Raw genomic sequence first — 20,560 nt, forward strand, 5'->3', positions numbered from 1 at the left:
CCGCTTCAGCTCGGTCCAGCCCTGCCTTTGTGCCATCCATCTGTCCCCCTCCTCTGGGTTTCTTCCTCGCCGTTCTCCTCTCCCATCATCGAGCAGCCCTCCACACCACTATCCCTGGGTTCCCTCTCCCCACGCAACCCCCGGCACCGCCAGCACACCGAGAGATGCCACAATTCCCCTGGAAAGCTGTTAAAACTCTGCCTCATTAGCAATAATTCAAAGGTGAAGCACACATTCTCAATAGCTCATGCCTGGGGGGCAGGATATTTTAAATTTTATTTTTAATTTAATTTAATTTCATTCTATTGTATTCTCTCCTATTTTATTCTATCCTATTGCAATTTTATTATTTTGGTTTGAGTTTTATTTTGTTGAATTTAAATTTATCTTATATTCATTTCTTTTTACCTGTATTTTTTTTAATCTTACCGTATCTTTTATTATTTTCTTTTACTATGTTGTAACTTTATTTCATTTTATTTTATTAAACTTTTTAGATTTAATTTTATTTTCTAGGCCCTCCACCCCATCCTGACAGTGCTGGCAGAAGAGGGACGTGGGGACAGCCACCACCTCCCACCCACCCCGAGCAGGGAGGGTAGGGGGGGCTGCCTGTACCCAAGGCACAATAAAATATTTTACTACAAAGCAGAATTACTCCAAAGACTGATGGGCTGACTTGTGAGACCCACTCACATTTATGGAGGTCGTAAGTTATAGACTCCCTGTGAACTGGAGGAAAACATAACCCTGGCCTTTTATAGGCGAAACTTCTGCCGTATATTAAATTCTCCTGCCAGAGGACGGGGCTTTACTGCGAACTGTAACTTGAACACCTCCCAGCCCCTCGGTTAGGAGGGAAGGATTATTAATAATGTGGGTGTGGGTCACTCTGTTTGCCACCAAACCACCGGTGGCTCTCATCACCAGGAGCCTCCTGAAGCTCCTGCCGTGCCAATTTTGTGGGGCTTGGTGCGTGCCGTGCCTTTTTTTTTTTTTTCCCCCACAGTTTTGGGTCTGAAATATTGCAACGTGAAATGAAAAAGTGCAGGAGTTGCACCTCGGGGTTTGCTGGACTTGGTTGCCCAAAACCAGGGAAGCAGAGGGGGAAAAAAGAATAAAATCCTAGGGATGAAGTGACAGGGGGAGAAGGGGAAAAATGTGGATGGAGATGGCAAAGAAGTGGCAAATTTTGGTAATTTGCGGGTTTCCCTTTCACCCACGAGCAGCCAAGGGAGGGGGAATAGAGGGAGGATGCTGCACCCAGCCTGGCCCCTACAGGATTTGTGACAGGATCCCCTCCTCGGCCCCAAAATCATCCGAGCATCCCCTCCCTCCTCAACGGGGCCCGGCGAGACCTAACATTTGTGTGTGTTTGGAGCCGGGATGAGCGCTTATGAGAAGGGAACAGCTGGGAGCAGGCTGATATTTAAACTGGAATTAGGGGAGCGGCGGCGGAGGGAGATAATTCCTGGGGCGAGCTCCGGGGGGCTCTGCCGGAGAGCGATACAGTTAATTTCCAGCCGGAGCTGGAGGCTGGCCCGAGCTGATATCGCCGTGTTATTTAGAAGAGAAAGGTCAGGCTGGAGACTGAATAATCATTGACAAGAAATCCATGGAAAGCCAGCATCTCCCCCCCCCCCCCCCCCGCGCCGCCTTCCCCAGGGAATTCTTCTTCTTTCCCAGGGAATTCTTCTTCTTTCCCAGGGGATTCTTCTTCTTTCCCAGGGGATTCTCCCCGTCCGCTCGGGGTGCCCGTGGGGTGTCAGAGGTGTTTGTGGCACAGATCCAGCTTTTCTCCAGCCTGGCTGCTGGGGAATCACGGCCACCCCCTCCAGCCACTCCCCTATTCCATCTAAAATCTCTAGGGACAAGGCAGAGCCGTCCCTGTTGTCCTGTGCACGGGCTCTTCTTTAAATTGCAAATTATTTTAAAATTTAAAATGACTTCTTTTTCTTCCCAGAAATGTTTTAGATTTTTTTTCCCCCTTTTTTTTAAAACTAAGCCCCCTGCCTCAGGAAAACAGGAGAGGCTACCTGCTCCGCAGCCCTGGCCCAGACCTTGGTGTGATAAAGGAAAACTTTCTAGCGTTTTTTTGGAAAACAGTGCACTTAACAAGTCTAAAAAAAAAAAAAGAAAATAAAAAAAAACCAGCAAAAGTTGTTCTTTTTTTTAATGGACAAATCCATGTGTCCAGGAAGAACTCGCCTCTTTCTGCCTAGGGAAACTGAGGCACGGGGAGAGGCACCAGGAATGCAGTGCCTCGGGCACAATCCCAAATCACATCCCTCTGGCTCACACCATCCCAGCATCAGGGTATTTATTTATGCCTTTGTTCGCCCCCACCTCTGCACCCCAAACCCTTCCTGCCCCCTCCACCTCATGGAGAAACCCTCAGGTTATCTCGTTTTCTTCTTTTTCCTCCCCAAAAAATACACCAGGTTTGGTTTCAGGTTTTTTTTTTGATTTTTTTTTTTTTTTTGCAACAAAAGAAACTATTTATTTGGAATATGCATTACCAGTACAAATCAGGAAACTGTAAAACCTACACCTTGTTAGTATCGTCATAGAACATAAAAGTTTCAATTGGGATCAGAAAGACAGAGGCCTTTTTTTTTCTCTTTACAGAAGCAGAAAAGCTTAAAGTTTCAAACCAGGTTGGAACAGAGAGGGTTTTTTTTTCATTTTTTTTGGAGGGTTTTTCTTTTCTTTTTTCTTTTTTTTTTTTTTTTAATATGTGGAATCCACTAGGAAGAGAGAAAAAAAAAGATGGGGAGAAAAAAAAAATAGAAAAGAAAAAGCAACTCCGAACTGGATCACCTTTACAAGGGATAGAAAGGGCTTTGCAAGAACAAAAAAAGCAAACTGACAAAACCAACCCCCCAGGCAATGTCTGATTTACATCCTCTTAATAATAATAAAATAATAATAATAATAAAGGTGTACGAAAACAAAAGGACTCCAGGAAACCTTGGGATTAAAAGTAACACCCCAAACCCTAAACCTTTTTTCAGTGATGTGAAAAGCTCAGGGTTTTTTTTTTTTTTTGGGAGGAGCAGGAAAACGTTTTGGGAGAAAACTGAAGCAATGCCAACCAGTACGTTCTCAGCACTTCTCCTTGAACCCCACTCTGCAGCCACGGGGATTTGGGGTTGTGTTTGGGGACATTTTGGCCATGTCCCACCTCAGCACAGATGCTGATGCAGTCAGGGATGGGGCCAGGCTGTGAGACCTCATCTTCATCCATGGGCAGGATGAGGCTGGAACATTCCTTCCTCCGAATCCCTCAGTTTTGGGACACTGGGATTCAGGGAAGAGAACCAACCATCTACACTTTTTTGGGAAGGATTCCTGCCCTTTCATCGCTTCCAGGCAGCTCAGCAATACCCCCGAATGGAGACCCACAGGGGCTCAGGACTTGACTCCCCATCTCCTCCCCAAAACCCCTGGGGAATACCATCCCTTTTCAGAAATTGTAATCCCACTGCTTAGCCCCGGAGCAGCCACACCAGCTGGAGCTGGGATCTGAAAGGAGTAGGGAGAAACACTCCCCCCAAAAGCACCACTGTTTGCTTTTCACATCACTCTGGTCACAGCTCAAAAAGCGCAGGGGAAGCGGCAAGGCCATCGTCTCTGACAGGTCAAAATAAACTCATCATCATCATCATCATCATCATCATCATCAAAGCCCCCTCCCCCCAATCCCGAATAATGCAAAAAAAAAAAAAAGTTCATTTCTGGGTCTCAGCGTTAAGAAACATAAAGTGTTAGACTGTACCTATTAATGCTCACTATTCCAACCATTTTTTTTTCTTTTTAAAGTTTTACAAAATGAATTACCGTCACTTTTTAAACATTGTGTAAGAAGAAATGAGTGTGCACAACTCTACACTTTTCTAGCATTCTTGAACTAATTCACAAATGCGAGAAAATGGAAAAAAAACCAAACCATGGGAAAAAACAAACAAACAAAAAAGAGGAGGATGAATGTAGGTAGTTTGATGTTATAAACTATACAGGAATGAAGCGCTTGTTGCCACAGAAAGAACAGGGATGGGACCTTCCCCCTGTTCAATTTTGCGTGCTAAGAGGGTCATTTTTTATTCTTTTATTATAAACACTATTAAATTCCGACTGCGTTTTTGGTTTTTTTTTCTCCTTTATCTGAATATACAAGAACATTCATTATCAAATGTTCGTTATCATCAATACTACAAAGAACGAGACACAAATCGCAAGAAACAATGGAAAATGTTAATAAAGCTGAAAGAATCGTCGAGGTTTTTTTTTTGTGATTTTTTTTTTTCATTTTTATTTTTTTTGAGTTTCTGTAGATTTTTTTTGTTTGTGTTTTTTTTGTGTTTTTTTTTTTTCCTTTTGTTTTGTTTTTTTGGTATCGAAGTCAGGTTTTTCTGGGCAGAAAAGAAAAAAAATAATAATAAAAAAAAGAAATAATAAAAACCCACAACACTCGGGGCTGGAGGAGAACGGGGAGGAGAAACAAAACCAAAAAATTTAAAAAAAAAAAAAAAAAAAAAAAGCAAAGGAAAAGGCAAGCGAGTAGCTACGCCAACACAAACTGGAGGGACCAACTGGGGAACCCAGGAGGGGATTTGCAAAGTACCGTGGAGGAGCAAGGGGCCAGCCCGGGCAGGGGGTGCCAGGGCAGGGCAGGGCAGCCCCAGCGTGGGCTGGCTCCAGCTCGCCGTGGTTTCGGCTCATTCCCAGCTGGTTTCCAAGAGGGACGCTGGCGTTCCCACAGGCACGGCACCGCTGCCGCTCGGGACGAGAGGCCTGACCCAGACCTGTGTCCCTGGAACGCTTGGCCAGAACGGGTTCATGTCAAATAAGCTGGAAGTGGACAAAAGGCCACGGGAAGAGGAGAGTGGGAAGGTGCAAGAGCTGGGGAAGGTGGGCAGCACCTCCCGACTATCCTTGCAGGAGAACTACCTTCTCCATGCTCTTAACACACAGCTGGGAGGCAGCCCACGGCCCCTCGTGTCACATCCTGCTCTGCCACAGGGTCCCCACTCCTGGCACTGATGCAAAAGGAGCAGGAAGTGTCACTGCTGGACACATCACCCCTGCTGCAAGGTGACAGCGTGCTTCAGCTGTGGCCACACTACCACTGTGCCCTGCAGGCCAAGGACCGCTATTTTTTCCAGCAGAAGGGTGGAAATATTTTTGACAGAGCTCTAATTTTAAATGGTTTCTGCTTAATGCTGCTCTGTGCTGGCAGTTCCCACCTTGAGACCACCATACACAGGGTGGGCACAGACATTCAACAGCGTGAGGCAATGATCCCGATGATTATCCTGGGATCCATCATGAGGTGCCAGACATCCTGCACCCACCAGTCCCCACCACACCCAGGGTCTTGATGCAGGCTGGCTCAGCCTCCTCGTGCCCACTGAAAGAACCGATGGCCAGAAGTCCCACCCTGGCCTGAAGCTCAGCCCGTTGCCCAGGGGAACTGGTGCTGCCTCTTCCTGCTCTTCCACGAAAGCCACGTCCTCCCAGCATCAGCCTGAAGGGGCAGGATGAAGCCTCGCTCGCCAGCCACCACTGCTTGTCCCAACAGTGGACCAGAAAAGCTGGGCAGAAAGTCCCACGAGTTCTTCCATGGCCACTGCCCAGGTGGCTCCTGGGGTGAAACCAGCAGCTTCAGCACACAGACAGACATCCCCCAGTGGGGCAGCCACCTGTCCTACTGAGCAAACCTGTGGCATGAAGCGCTACCAAAAACACCCGAGACACTCACCCCAGTGCTTCCAGCCCCTGGCGTTCTGCTGCCCATCCCTCACTGCTGGCTTGGCAAGGCTTTGGGAATGCAGGGGGTGGCACAAACCTCTGCAGGTCCTGCCCCATCTGGGGAACCCAGCTCCTCCTGGAAACAGGAGCCAACACCCCTGTTGTTGTGACACTGCCCTGAGGAGAACTCCACCACCAGCCTTTCTAGGTGCTGTGAGAGAAGTGCTGGTGTCCCATCAGCTGTCCATGCCTGATCCCACAGCTCCGTGGAGGTGTCAGCACCTCTGTTATCAGCGATGGCCGCTTCTCACCTGCCTCTGCCTCCCTTCCTTCCCTCCTCTTCTCCCCTCCAGCAACAGGCAGGCAGGACAGCAGGGTTTCATGGCTCATCCAGATCACAGCAGCCAGAGGGAGGGAGGCTTGGCTGAGTAGGGCTGGGACTGGGAAGTTTCCCCGGGGCTGGGAACGGGAACGGTACCTTTTGGAAGCGAGGGGGAGCACGCTGGCTCCTTCTACGTGCACAGGGGCTGTGCCACCTGCCCTGTCCCTGCAGCACCCGAGGGACGTGCGGACACGAGGCGGGAGCAGATTCCCTGCGGTGGCAATTCCCTACGGAGAGGTAGCGTGAAAGGAAGGGGGCAGGGGGCTGCCTGCTAGTGAGGGAGAGAGATGTGACTGAGGTACATTTGTAGCTCCTCAAAAAGACACCTAGCACGAGGCTGTACACTGCTCTGGGGTCGGTTTGTGTGGTGGTGCTGGATTTTTGCTTTTCCTCCTTAAAATCCTTCTACCTTGGGTGGGAAGCGGGGAGGGGAAGAGAATGGTGTTGTGGGGGTGGCAGGGAGGGGGAGAGCGGCTTCTACCCAGAAAAGAAAGGGAAGAGAGTATAAAGAAGTGTCCAGATTGGCTGAAAAAAGCATCCCGACGAAGAGAAGAGAAGAGAAGGAGTCTTCTTGTGTGTGCTGATTGGGTTCACCTCCAGTCTGACTGCTGCGGTGTTAGGAGAGGCCCCCCTCCCCTCCCGCCCCCGCCGGGGCCGGCTCAGCCAGGGATGCAATTTGCTGGGAGATCAGTTGGAGGTATCAGAGTGAACGCTGCCAGGGCCTTCTGTGGGGGAGGTCACCGACGATGGGGTAGTAGCATCTTGCCAACCTCCATTAGCCTGAAGGAAGGGACACGCAGAGACATCGGTCACCTGATGAAGGCACACACACCCCTAGCCAAGGCACCCATCCACCTCAGACCGCACCACCCCTGCAGCTAGGACCAGTGTAGGAGGCAAAGATGTCCCCTCTGACTCCCCCATCCCACCCCAGACTACAGGGCTCCATCAGTGATATAGGGCAGAAACATTTCTGTTGAAAACAGATACTGGTAAACTGCAAGTGCTCACGGCAAATCCATCCCTTAAAAATACCCCAATGTACTTCTCCAGAACCCCGAGCTCTGGTTGTCTGGGGCTTTTCACTATGACCCTTCCTCATATGAAAGAAAGAAAATAGCAAACACCTCACTCCAGAACCAGCAGCCTTAATGTTATCTGAACCCAAGTGCTGTGAACAAACAGAACAAACAATGGGTCCCACGGAACTACTGAGCTGTGCTGCGTCCCCAGAAAAGCCCCACATCCCCACCTAATTGAGGGAAACCGAGCCACAGCACAACAGAGGTGCCACCCCTACGCCTCCTTCGAAGGTTCATGCAGCAAACCATGGCAGACAACTTATTTCTTCTCCTAAAAACAGACGCAGAGCCAAATTCTCCAGTAGCTCGAGAGCTGAGCTACCGGAGGGCCCCGGCTGCCGCGGGCAGGAGCCGGCAGCGCACAGAAGCTGCTCCTCTGCGGCTGCCATCCCCTTTGGAGAGGAGCAGATGTCGCACCCAACCTCCTCTGCTTGCTCTGACATTGATTCAGTGCTTGGCTAATTCATCTTTCCCAAGCACTGCCCAAGCTCCTGTTGGCAGCAGTCGCTGTCCCTCTTTAGACACGTGCGGGCTGCTTTGCCCGCTCTGGCTGCCTGTCCCGCTGCATTGTCCAACGCTGGCCCTGCCAGCTGTGACCCTGCACACCCCAAAGGCCTGAGGGTAGGAAAATTCCCCACCCCGAGGTGCCGCTGCCCAGCTCCTGCCTGCCTGAGAGGCTGCTGACAGGCACGAGAATCCACATTTGAGGAATCAGATCACCTCGCAGCGGGACGTGCACAAAGCAAACGGGACGAGAGGTGTGTGCACGCCCCTTGCTGTGCCCGCAAGTTCTTCCATACGTGCACGGGATCAGAGGGGTTCAGGCAACAGCAAGGAAAGCAGGAATCACGACCTCAGCTTGCTCACAGCTTAGCAAACCCCACTCCGCTCCACCTTGGGTGCAAGCGTGACACCAGCTGTGTACCCCATGCCCACTGCCCCCACCAGCTCCCACCCACAGCCAGGCCCTGACCCACCATCCCTGCGCTCCCCGAGATGCAATACCCACCCTTACACATCTTGGACTGCTGCAAGAGGCAGCAATTACTGTAGATTATCAGCCCGACAATGACAGGCCGCGTAAAGAGAGACACAGAGCCAACTCCGCCGCCCCGAGACTGGCATATTCAAGTACACTTAGGACATTAATAGCAATTTACGTGCCATCAGTGAGAGAGAACCACAATAGCTGTGCTGGCAGCCTCTTATTACCAAGCCTGTTATTTGTTGGAGTTACAAGCTATAATCACAACAGAAACTTTCAAAACCCTTATCTTCCGTGACGCACCAAATCTATTTCAGAGCTGTAATTGCTATGTCACCGGAGAGTTTGCTGCTTAATGCACTCAGATGCCATTTAGTGTTTGCAGGGTCGTTACGGCGAGCAGGAGGGGGGAGAGCGGCGGGGGCCACACGGAGCAGGGCTCTGGCCCCATTGTGCTCAACTATTTTTAGCCAGGCTTTTTGCCTGCCAGCCACAGAAGCAATCAAGCAGCAGCTCCGTGTTCAGCACCCTGCTCCCCGAAATCCTTGGGAGGTACTGCAGATTGGGAATGAACCTTCCTGTGCTTCAGGAATTTGTGTGGCTGAACAAAACCTTGGTCACATCTGGTGGGAAGTCAAGGGAATGTTGGGGAGAGACCAATGGGGTCTAGGAAGGCTGTAAGTTGTGGGTTTAGTGATGGAAAGGAGGACCCAAGGTTGGCTGTGACATCTTGACACCATCCTTTGGTGTGGGAAAACCCTCCATGAGGAGGCTGGATCTTTCCCCAGGCAGAGGACATGCAGGCACCATCCCCACTCATCCTGGAGCTCACGCCATCGCTGCACGGATCAAGTCACATGTGGGATTCATCCAATTCCACTCAGATGGCTCTACCTCCTCCAAGCAAGGAGTTCCCCTGGGGTTTGACTGTATAAATCACTCGGGATCTCCCTCAAAGACAAGGGAGTCTTTTGAGCAGGCTGCTGCTCCTTGCAGAGGCTCTGCACACAGCTGTGACTTCTTCAGGACGGGCAGATGCCAAAGACAGAGCAGTGGTCTCTAGGACATCTCTTCAGATGTCACCTTCTGGTGCCAAAGCACAGGCAAAGCCTTGGTGACTGTCCAAGTCTGGAGCCCCAGTGAAAAGATTGCTGAAGCAACTGGTTTTGGTGCCCATTTCCACAGGTCTCAGCATTTTTGTCACCTCCAGCAAGTCTGGCTGGCTCCCTGCCCGGGCCTCCTACATGGGGCTGGGAGATGACTTTCTGCCAATTTTTAAAGGCACCTTATGCTTAGCACAGAGGCTGTCTCAGCATCCCACCTCCTGTGACCAAATCCTGTGCCACCAACAATGGCACAGGGTCAGGTCAACCTCCAAACACACCAGGTACCGGCCAGTCTGACAGAGCAGCCTCAAAGCCTTTTCAGATGTCTGAGCTTTTAAGAGCTTTCATCAGGGCCTCCTTATACGCACTGCAGGTCACCGGAGAATGCAGCCTTGCCAGGATATCCCTTCCCAGGGGTCATGGCCAGGCATCCCTGGCCATCAGAACACACCAAGGCATCCTTTATGGATGGAGCTTGTGCACTGAAGCCCTGCCAGACCAACTTCCACACCCCAGCTGGAGGCCATGACCACAAACCAAAACTTGACCGTGATGGCGAACTGCAGCTGGCTGAGGAACAGAGCAGCAACTTTCTTCCCAAGGCTTGACTTTTTAGAATGAAAGATCTCAGGTCAAGTAAGGAGCTCTTAGCTTCTTCCTGTACCAATCCCTGCTGACAAGAGTGGATCCAAAACTCCCTGTCACAGCCTGCCACTGGCCACCACCATCCAGGTCACACACACACTGCTCTGTGAACAGGCACAGGTCCGCACTGCAGTAGTTTTAAAACAAAACCTTCACTCTCTGATGAACTTTAAGAACAGCTCATCATTTTACACATTTAAATAATCTCTAAACTAAATGAAGTCCAAAACCAAATTTCTGAAAGGGCTTTAAGATGACTATAGTTCATTCATTCATTAGCATATGGGGGAAGTAGAACATTTAGTGGATTTACAGCCATAGGGCAGTAGCAGGAAAGGTGATATTTTGGGATAAGGCCCTCCAGAGGACTATAGCAATAAAGATCCAACTTCTACTGGAACTCAACAGAACCTGAGCTTTCCTAAATGCTTTGAAATCCTTGGTCTCAGGGAGCTTCCTGGATACACACGTGGACCCCCGTGAACAAACACTGTCCAGACAACCCAGACATTTAACAACTCTCACTGCATGGTGCAAAACCCTACAGCCTCGAAGTTTGCCAATAGGGGTGTCTCACACCCCAAACCTCCTGAGAAGAGGGGAGGTCCCTGCTTCTTCTCAGTGTGACCCAAGGCTGGGTATCCTCAGGACAGCTCCTGTCTCCACTACCCCTCCACTGTCAGAGCGTGCCCAACCCTTGCTGGGACCGGCACTGTCCCCATCTGCGGTGGAGAAGGCTCTGCTCTCCCTCTGCCTCAGCCACGGCCGTGGGTCACGGCGCTGGCAATGGCTGGGACACTGCCCATTATCCTGCTAACGATGCAGAACCCACTCCAGCCCCTCCTGCCCTGCAGAGCATCCTGTCAGCCACAGCAGCAGAACCACGCAGGGAACTGGGCTTTGGGTAGATCCCTCTTCTCAGCTGTCACGATTTACACACATTTAAAAATTCATCCTCCATCAAGGAAGGCAAACCCCAAGCGTTGTCTCCCCTGCCAACGTTTCCAGCAGTGGAGCCGGGCAACCTGCCGCTGACTTCCCGGTGCTGACGGGCTCCAGGGATGACTTAACCTCAGCCCCGTGCAGACATCATTGTGACAGGGCTCTTGACTAGGTTTCGGCTCATCTCCTTCCAGCAGCTCACAGGGACGCCGGGGTGATGCAGGGACGGCAGATTTCTGTGTCACTATCAGCTTTGCTCCGCGTTCCGCTGCCCCTCCTCGGCATGGAAGGGGTCAGGGAAAGGCAGGGAAGCCTTTCCTGCCCGTTGGAGACAGTCACCCTGCCTGCACTGAGGAGTTCCCCAGCACCAATGCTTCCGAAAGGGCAGCCATACTTCGGGGTGGATGTACTGGGATCCATCAAGGGACCTCGCTGGATGGGAAGACATTAAGTGACATTCAGGCTGGGGCACTCTGACTGGGATACAGGGGAAACATACAGGCAATCCAGAAGGTGCTTCCTAAACTGTCTGCTCAGGTCTGGACTCCCTGCCTCATTCCCCATGCCTACCACAGCTTTATGGAGAACTGAGGCGTCACCCACACAGTGCAGTCCCTTTGCCAACCTGCCCCTCTCTCGACAACATCCAATAGGGGTCAGTTTGGGCTCCTGCCCTCCCTGAAAACCAGCCTGAGATGACATCACTTGCCAAATATGTCAGGTCCCTGTTTGGGATGCACAGGGGGAACTGCCAAGCCCCCACCACTCTCAGTTCACCAGTTCTCATTGTTACTCATAGGAACACTGGTTCTCCCATAGAGAACCACAGCCAGAAACACCAACCCAGCTCTCCTTGTCCTACTCAGCTTTTGAGTTTTCACTCTCTCTTCCTTTTCCTTTCCCTGCCTCATAATCCCTGGCAGCAACCCTCCCCCCACCAAATTTTGGCTTAACCCAGCCCACTGTTATTTTCCAAGCCAACTGCAACTGTAATCAGCTCAGCCTCTTTCCTTGGGGGTATTTTAATTTATACAAAAGTATCATCTCTTATCATGATCAGCCTGCGATTCATTTACTCTCCAAGTATTAAAAAGCCAGAAAGGGAATAAATTCAGCGCATGGAGAAATTAATGCGGAACGATAGGCTCTTTCATGTGGCATTTCCAAGTGCCGTTTTTGCAAGGGGCTTATGTAATGAGACATAATTATCTGCACATGTTCAATTACATTACTTCACAAATCCTCCCTGCCTCTGCCTCCTGACGTCAAGCCGCCCACTAAGCCCCGTTGCCTGCAGGAGAGGGGAGAAGAGCCCCCCGTCCCACGGCACCCCTCTCCGCAGGCTGGTGGTGGCCGTCCTGCAAGATGGTCACAAATGGCCCAGTGGACTGGAGGGTGATGGGACTGGCTGGTGCACCGTCCCATCCAGAGGATCATCACCACTCTCACCAATTCAAGACCACCCTGTCCCAACCATCAGCGTCCCCACGTCCAGGGCCAGCTGTCTCCTCCTCTGTGCCACCCCGGACACCGCTGCCACCACCCACTCAGCGCTCACAGCCTCCTTTTCCAGGCTGCCCTCCTCTCCCAGCTTGCTGTCACCGCCGCTGAGATGGTGGACGATTGATCTGAGAAATGAAGTTGGATTGCTGTCCCGAATCTACACTGGGTTCTCCTTGTGTGTGTCTGATCGATTTCCCCCTGTGCGACACAGCTTGTCGCTACGAATTTTCATGCTAGTCAGAACCCGCCAGCGCACCCAAGAACAAGGAGAAGATGCTCCAGAGACCTCCCTCCCCCTCGCATCCTCCGCCAGCCCGCTTGGGCGAGGTTTTCTTGGCTTGACGTTGGTTGGATTTGTGGCTTTTTTCCCCTCCTTTTATCCACAACCCCATCGCCGCTGCGCTCTCGCACGCCGGCCAGGGACGGGTTATTTTTATCCGGTCAGCTCCAGGATGGTGCCACCAGCATGGAGGCACCTCTGGGCCGGGGTGTTCGCGGTGACATTCCCCACCGTGGTGACACGAGGTGTCACCTGTTTAGCAGCTCCTCCCGGCCGAGCGCGTGTGGCCGCAGGTGCTGGGCGAACGCTGATGGGCTGTGACAGTCCGAGACGCCAGCTGCCTGCACGCAGCCTGCCCTGGTGCCACTTTTTTTGTGGGCAGAGCTCCGCCGCTGGCGTGACCGATACAGAAGCAATAAACTAGGTGACCGTAAAAGCAAAGACAAGTCCTAGTAAGTGGCATTCTGAGCCCTATGGCTTTGAAATAATTGGTAGTGAGAGAACAAAAATGAAAAAAAAAACAAAAAAACAAACCCCAAAAGACCAGAACCCAAGCCTGTTTTTTTTCTTACACTGATGCCCTGCGGACTATACATCTGACTTGCCGCGAGTCCGTCACTGTATCCTCCTGTCTGGCTGATAACATGGCGAAGGGTATCCACCTAAACAGACCAACAACAACAAAGACACAAATTAGAGGGAAGGAAAGGTTAGTGGCCAAAGCTGCTTCCGTTCATCTTTGGCAAGATGAAAGCAAACAAACAGTAGTAGCAATAAACATGGTCATCATCATAATAAAAATCGTAATAAAAATCAAGGTACACATTTGAAGAGCGATAAAAGAGAGCCGCAGTTGGTCTTGTGGAGAGAGATGAACCAGAGGACCTCTCCTGCCTCCCTTGCCATCCCCTGCCCGACCCAGGAGGCCCGTCACATTCTCCTTGGTCCCGTGCCCTTTGACAAAAAGAGTGGGGAGGGAGAACAGCGTGACAAGTAGGGGTGGCATCTCCTGGAGCACATCATTGCAGCCATCTCCACCGAGGTGCTCAAGGACCCACCTTCCTGACCCTACCCCCTTCCACCCTTGACCCCAAGCACTGCTAACGGCAGAAAGAGACCTTTGGAGTTGGCTGAGCGCCTTCACTGGGAGGGCCCAGAAAGGAAATATACCTACCATGGCAAATGCACCAGCAGCTCTCCTCTGGGTGCCCTGTTCCTCTCCCTCATACCCCCAGCCCCAGAAGTGGCACACGTGGTGAGCACGTCTCACTGCCCATGGATGATGTGTGCTCCACGTGCAGCCCCACGGGGGAGCAGCCTCAGCTTTAGAGAGCTCTCCTTGCCCAATGCAGAAGTGTCAGAGTGGCTGTTGTCTCTCAGCACAGAACAGAGCCTTAGATGCCAGGGAGGGGACTCATGGCATATCTGGACATCAGATGGGAGATCTGAGTGAGGTCATGGCTATTTCAAATTCTTTCTTTTTGCCCCAAGCATGGGTTGATGTTTTACCAACGCTGCTCAAAGCTCCCTCGCTCTCTCCTCCTGGTAGGTACAGGGGTGGTGTGAATGCCTGTGCTTTGGGGAGGTGGGGAGATGGTCAAGGGTGTCTTTTCATTAAAAAACAAATAAACTAAAAGAATTATCTATATATGTGAACACTTATTGCCTTTCAGCAGACACCTGGTTTGGCATCACAGGAGTAAGTGGAAGCCTTGTAAAACGAGACACCAGTCTAAACATCTGGCCCATACCCTTGGAAGAATAAAGCAAGCAGAACCTAAACCTGAGCTGCTTTTGTTTGACTTTGTGCCTATTCTTCTACACCTTCTCTCCTCCTAGTATGACTATCAAGCCAGAGCCAAATGCATTCACAAAGTGTGGGCAAGTCTCCTCAAGACCATGGTTGTTGGTTTGGTTGGGTGTTTGGTTTTGGTTTCTTTTTGGATTGTTTTTTTTGGGTTGGTCTTTTTTTGTTTGTTTTTCTTTTTCTGTTGGTTGTTCCTGTTGCTTTTTTTTTTTTTTGGTTGGTTGGTTTTTTGGTCTGGTTTGCCTTTTTCAAGTGTTGGTTGGTTGATTTGTGCTGGTTGAGATTTGCTCTTTTCAGACGGGAGGGAGAAGTGCCAATACAATCAAAGGCTCCTCCAACACTAATGCATTCACTGGCAGTACATCGGATGGGTCCCTACCTGTGACTGCACGTTGGCTCCAACCTGGGCCCCTTGGTAAGAATCCCCATTGAGAGACTGCACGCTCATGAACAAATCTCCAGAGTTTGACATGTTAAAAGAACTGGAAGAACCTGGAAAGGAAAGAGTGAGGCACCTGAATCACAGAAAGGAAAAAAGATCCACCCCATGACTCTCAGCCAAGAGGAAGGAACGACATGCAAAGCAACCACAAAAACAAAACACACAGTCAGGTTAGTAGTATGAAGAACAGAGCAAGCAAAACAAAAAAAGGATGCACTCTTGAGGTTATTCAAAGCCACATGTTGTTACAGCTCAATGACAAGAACATTCTTCAACAGCTCCTCAGCTGGAGGAAGGATTCTTCATGCTTTTGACTGGGACAAAAAAAACACAGCCTGGAGGACTCGGACAGCATCAGAATCCTTCAGACATCTCTGAAGGATCTTGTTTGTTGGAGGTGTCCACCCATCAGACTGCACTGGAGACCAGAATTACCTAGACAAGCCCTGCTATCAAGAGCAGAAACCTTTGCAGCAAGAGAACCAAGCTCATGCTGAGAAGCTCAGAACAGGGGAGGTAATTCTGGCCCGTACTGCTCCCTGCAGGGTGAGACATCCAGAGCCCATCCAGCCCCATGGCTGGAGCTTTGGCTGAGCCGCAGGGGGCTCTGCGAGGGGGCACTGCATGGGGCTTGCCTTCAGGAAATCAGGATCCCATCACTGGTGGGAACTGCAGAGCACCAGGAGTAAAGGCTCACAAAAATGTGAAGGCACTTGGGTTAGACTCCCAGTGGCCATCAGGCTGGCAAAAGTCTTTCATTGCCATGGCCCATGAGACAACACAAGGGTGTCACGGCCCTCCTGGGCCAGCTGCCCCAGAAGAACAAGCTCTGTAAGCAAATTCCCCACTGCATGCACCAGTTGTCAATGTTACACTAAAAAATTGTAACAGTGAAGACAACCTGGTGGGATCTGGACAAAAAAAACCCCCTCAAATGAAAAGAAAATAAATCCCGCCTTTGTAGAAATAAAAGTTTTATGCTTCCAGCTTTGAGATATCTGAGCACCTCCTCCACCACTTAACAGAAGAAACAAACCCATCATGTAACTGGAAGGCAGGGAAGGCAGCAAGGGGGTTAAAAATAAATAAAAAAGTTTTATGGGATTATTTCAGAATTTATCGTGCAGATCAGCGCGTTAAGTGTGAGACAGCTGAACGTGCAAGGTTTAGTTATACATGACATTAGCCTTGGAAAGGAGAGACTTCAGGGGCCCAGGTCAGCTACGCTTTCAGCACCAGTCCCAAATATACTCTCATCAGCTACACTGCCATTTCCAGCTTGGAAGACTGGCAACCACAGTCCTGGTGGAATTGCCCAACCATGGCTTATGCGTACACTCTGAGGAATGCCTGGCAATCCCCCTTCCTTTGCTGGAGAGGGAAGAAATGGGGACAGCTGTGCCCTGGAGGTGGACCAGGAAGGCTCCTCTGAAGGAGGCCACCTCTGACAAAGGTCAGGGAGCAGGTGGGAGGTCTGTGCTGGAGACTTCATGTTCACTACTTTCTCTGCTGCTCTCTTAGTGACCGGCTCTTTTGTCAGGTGCTGGCAGTTTTCAGAATCAAAGGAAAGCAGAAACATCACTGCTAGCTACAACACCCAAGACAGTGAAAAGAAAGACCCATGTTGAGCACAGTGAGTCTTGGATCAGGACCCTCCATCCCACTGGTGCCTGAAAAGAGCGAAGCCAGGAATAGCTCATTGTCTGTGCTCACTGTCAACCTGCCCAACCTGTTCCAGAGAGCAATCCCACAGCGCTGCGTAAAATAACTGGGACTAGTCAGGAGGCAGCTGTAACCAGCACCTCCTCTGCTCAGCTGGCAAAGGGCTCCTGTCACTTCCCGACCTCTCAGGTTACTTGCTATTTTAAAGGCAAAAAACCTAGAGAAATGAGCTGGCAGACTGGGGCCAGCCCCCCTGACAGTGCTCAACTTTAGGCATGAAGATAAGCACATTTCATACACACAAAGACTCTTCTGACCCCATTTTCTGAGTGATTGCCTTGACCACCTTAATAAAAGCACAGGGCAGCTTTGTACTCCCCAGAGTGGATGAGAACCAAAAGACTCTGCAGCTACCGCTCACAAGAAGCAGAGAATATTTCCCTCCTCTTTTGAGATGGGCAGAAATCTTTGAGATCACACAAATAATCAGTGGCAGAGCTGGATAGAGGACTGTGGAATCCCTAAGCACCTGGCATGGCACTGCTATCACTCTGCTCCCAGCTGAGCAACATTTCATCCCACCTTTCCCTACCAAAAGAAAATTATTAACAACAATAACAAATAAAAATGCCATAAACTTAACTGATATTTTATAGAAACTTAACGAACCTGGCCATAAAATTGAGACTGGGAGGGAGGAAATAAAAATAAACAAACAGCCACAAACTCTAGTTCTGAAAAGTGTCGGTGTCTCGGAAATCATGAGGAGCACTGGAAATGTCACTTACAAGATATACACTGCTATTGGCAAGGGGTGTTTTTACAATATATGTGCATATCTAAACGGTAAATATGTCTTGCTGCTGATGTGGATGCAGAGATAAATATGCGCATACCAATGGCCCCACATGTATGGATGCATTTGGATCAGAGGCATAATTGCAGAGCCCTCTGCACCACCACTGCCGCTTTAGCACTCACCCGAAAATTACAGTGGCCCAAAGCCTCAGAGGCACTGCTAAGAGGGGCTGATGCCCCTCTCCCTCTCCAGCTGGAAGATGGGGGCAAGCAGAGTGAAGAGCCCTGAAAATTTGGACTCAGCTATCCTCCTCAGACATAAGATCCAGGAGTACAAGTCCTTCCACTACAGGAGGCCCCGTTGTAAATCTAACCTGTCCCTCTGAAAGGCTCTTTTCCTGAATGCACCACAGGCTTTTGGAGGTTGTAATTTGGTCTGGGGTTCCTAAGGAACAAAGAGGTTGTGAATGAGAGAAGCTCATCTTTGAGCTTGTGAGCCCAGGAGGAAAGCGCTCCGATTTTGGCGTGGAAGACCCTGGAATTATCGTGGGTAGACAAAAAACAACCTATCAGAAAACCCGTGACTGTAGCAGTGTGGGAGAGTGCTTCATCTTCAGCATCCTGACATCTTTTTAAATCCAAGACCTATCCCCACTATTCCTTGGTGCTGAGTTTCCATCAGGGTAGCACCAGCTTCAGGAGTGCTGGAAATGTCTGAGCAAACTCTGGCAGGCAGATCTTGCCCTGGGTGAAAGCCTACATCAAAACAATGCCTTCTAAGAGATTTCTTCCACCACTAACACCTCTGATGAGCAAAGCCCACCTCAATTTTGCCTCCTGAACAACCTTCACAATTTTGACCGCTGGTATATCTTGCACCGCTTTTCCAGCTCTTCAGAGAGCTTCTTCTCCAGCTTCTCCAATGTCTTCTGTGTTCTGACGGTCTCAACTTCCACCTCCTGTTTTCCAGGACCTCTAGCAAGTGCTTTTCTCTAAAATTTCTGACAATTCAAATGGTACCACGAATAAACAAACAAGGTAATGGTGTTCACTGGAGCTGAAATCAAGCCACCCTCATCTGCTGCCTCATCCCAACTACCACCAAGAGAGATGCAGCACACTGAACCTCTGAAGTGACTTTGGTCATGTCTACAAGACTCCAAGTTGAAGCCAACAGCAATGACACACATGCATTGAGGGCACAAGATTTATGGCTCCTGTGACTTTTTGTGGTGTCTTTACCATGGCCAAAAAATGAGGGAACAATGTGGTGATGGACTATGTAGCTCTTCAGCTGGACAATGCTACAAAGCAGGTCCAAAAGCCAGGGATGATCCAGCAGGACATTTGTTCTTTTTCACTTGCCAAACAACACTGAGGACAGTGAAGCCATGACCAGAACAGACTCTGCTGAAGCAGAGTCCTCTCCAGTGGTGTGTCCTGGACACAAATGGAAGAAGGCAGAGAAGACACCTGTGCCTGATGAAGTACATTTCCAGGCAGCTTCACAAGAAGATTTTTACAAAACAGAAGAGTGAGCAGGTAAAAAAAACAGCACAGCACAATTCTGGCTGCTCTGCATTCAAGATTTCACTGGATGCCATCACCTGTGTGTGGCCCTCAGCCCAGAGGACTCTCGTTTGCAAAAGGGTCTGCCCACATAAACCAGCTTTCATCTGTCATGTGGTTTTTGTGCTGAGATTGTCCAGGAAATAAAAGTGAGGATGGGGAGTTGTTAGTCCAAATGAGCCAGACTTCTCAGCTTATTTGAACATCTGGCTGATAAAGCCCAACCATGCATATTCTGGATGAAAAGGTGTTTGACATTCAGGCCTGGGTGACTGAGGATGGGGGGACCCTGCTCTGAACGTGCCAGATGGCCAGACAGATGCAATCCTTGCCCTTGTCAATGTGTGGCCAATCTCTTTGACTGACTGTAGCCATTCACTGATCTCCAGTAACATGGGCATCAATGAGACAACAGATGGGCCTGCGTAGCCACGACAGAAACGAATTTAGCTCCTGTCCCAGGTCCCACTGCATCCAGTTCCACCTCCTCTTCCCATATCACAGCCCTCCAGGGACTACACTGCCAGTCAATTCTTTCTCACGACCTGTCCTCTGCTTACTTTCTTTCCACATGCCCCATAATGTATTTAAACCAGGAAGTCCTACAAATTCCCTGAAAGTCCTATCTTTGTTCAGGCTACTTCCTCACCAAACTCTCAGCCAATGATCTGGGAACAAAAAGAAGACTGCAGTGTAAAAGGAGAGGCATTGGCCATCTTAGTTCTTCACCTCTTCATTGGTTTCCATGATCCTCCCTGGAGAATTCAGCACATCTGATGGCTCATGGTCCTGGACACAACTGCCCCAGTCTTTCTCAGACAGGTATTTCAGACCTAGCATGTACAGGTGTGCTTCTTGCTGCTAGGACATCTTGAAGCAGGGGTGTGTTTCATCACAGGATGTCCTCAGGACGTGTCTTTGTCTCAAAATGTGAAAACGCAGGGATGCTCAACTGAGCTGTTGCATCTGTGTGGTTCAGCTGGGAGGATCCCAACTGTCAGGAGATAAAAATGTAATGCAATTCCAGCTGTCTTTTCAGGAGAGGACCTACAAGGAAACCCAAACCCACCACCTCTGTAAGCTGACCCAGAGCAACTGGGGCCTCCCTGCTGCTCTGACACTGTTGCAGCATTACAGGAAGGGTGTGGGACATGGGCCAGGTTGGGAACATGTTATTTCTAAGCAGAAGAAGGATCTCTCTGCCCTGCAAGCTCCCACTGCACTGCTTTAGCACCGCTGACACTTCAGGCACGTGAAAAGAGGTCAATGACTCCAGACTGCAGACAAGTGAGCCACAAAGAGGACCCAGGAGCTCAAGTTTTCCCTGTTAATAACAGGACTGTTTGTCCTTTCCTGAAAGCACAGTGTTATCCAGGGATTATCTCAGCTGTTTACTGCAGGGCACCGGCCAATTTATCTCTGAAACAACCACGTTACTGCCTGTGGGGAGGGCGAGGAAACAGCCTTGCTCTGGAGCACTGTTTAACTGGTCAGGCACTGAGGAAATGCTTATTTTCCTATGTGTAGCCCAGATCCAAACCCACTCAGGCAATCTGAAGCTGTTCCCTCGTTATTCCAGACCTTTGAATCTGACTCAGCTGAAGAA

General features: G+C 50.0%; 1 protein-coding gene across 5 annotated transcripts in view; it reads right to left on the minus strand.

Moving 5' to 3' along the window:
- Nucleotides 1-2,012: 2,012 nt before the first annotated feature.
- PBX1 (PBX homeobox 1) overlaps nt 2,013-20,560 on the minus strand; it is a 128,949-nt gene continuing 110,401 nt past the window's right edge. Inside the window, exons 7-9 of one of the 5 annotated variants that reach the window (XM_062497154.1) lie at nt 14,887-14,975; nt 13,249-13,338; nt 2,013-6,913 (exon numbers count right to left, since the gene is read on the minus strand). In XM_062497154.1, coding sequence (XP_062353138.1) covers nt 6,821-6,913; nt 13,249-13,338; nt 14,887-14,975 — 272 coding nt within the window. In that variant the 3' untranslated portion in view covers nt 2,013-6,820. Of the gene's footprint in view, nt 6,914-12,724; nt 13,339-14,862; nt 14,976-20,560 lie in introns of those variants that run through there. The other 4 variants (XM_062497153.1, XM_062497155.1, XM_062497152.1 and 1 more) reach the window with 4 other exon arrangements.

This window comes from Cinclus cinclus, chromosome 8 (genome assembly GCF_963662255.1).
Source record: "Cinclus cinclus chromosome 8, bCinCin1.1, whole genome shotgun sequence".
In the NCBI taxonomy this organism is placed as follows: Eukaryota; Metazoa; Chordata; class Aves; order Passeriformes; family Cinclidae; genus Cinclus; species Cinclus cinclus.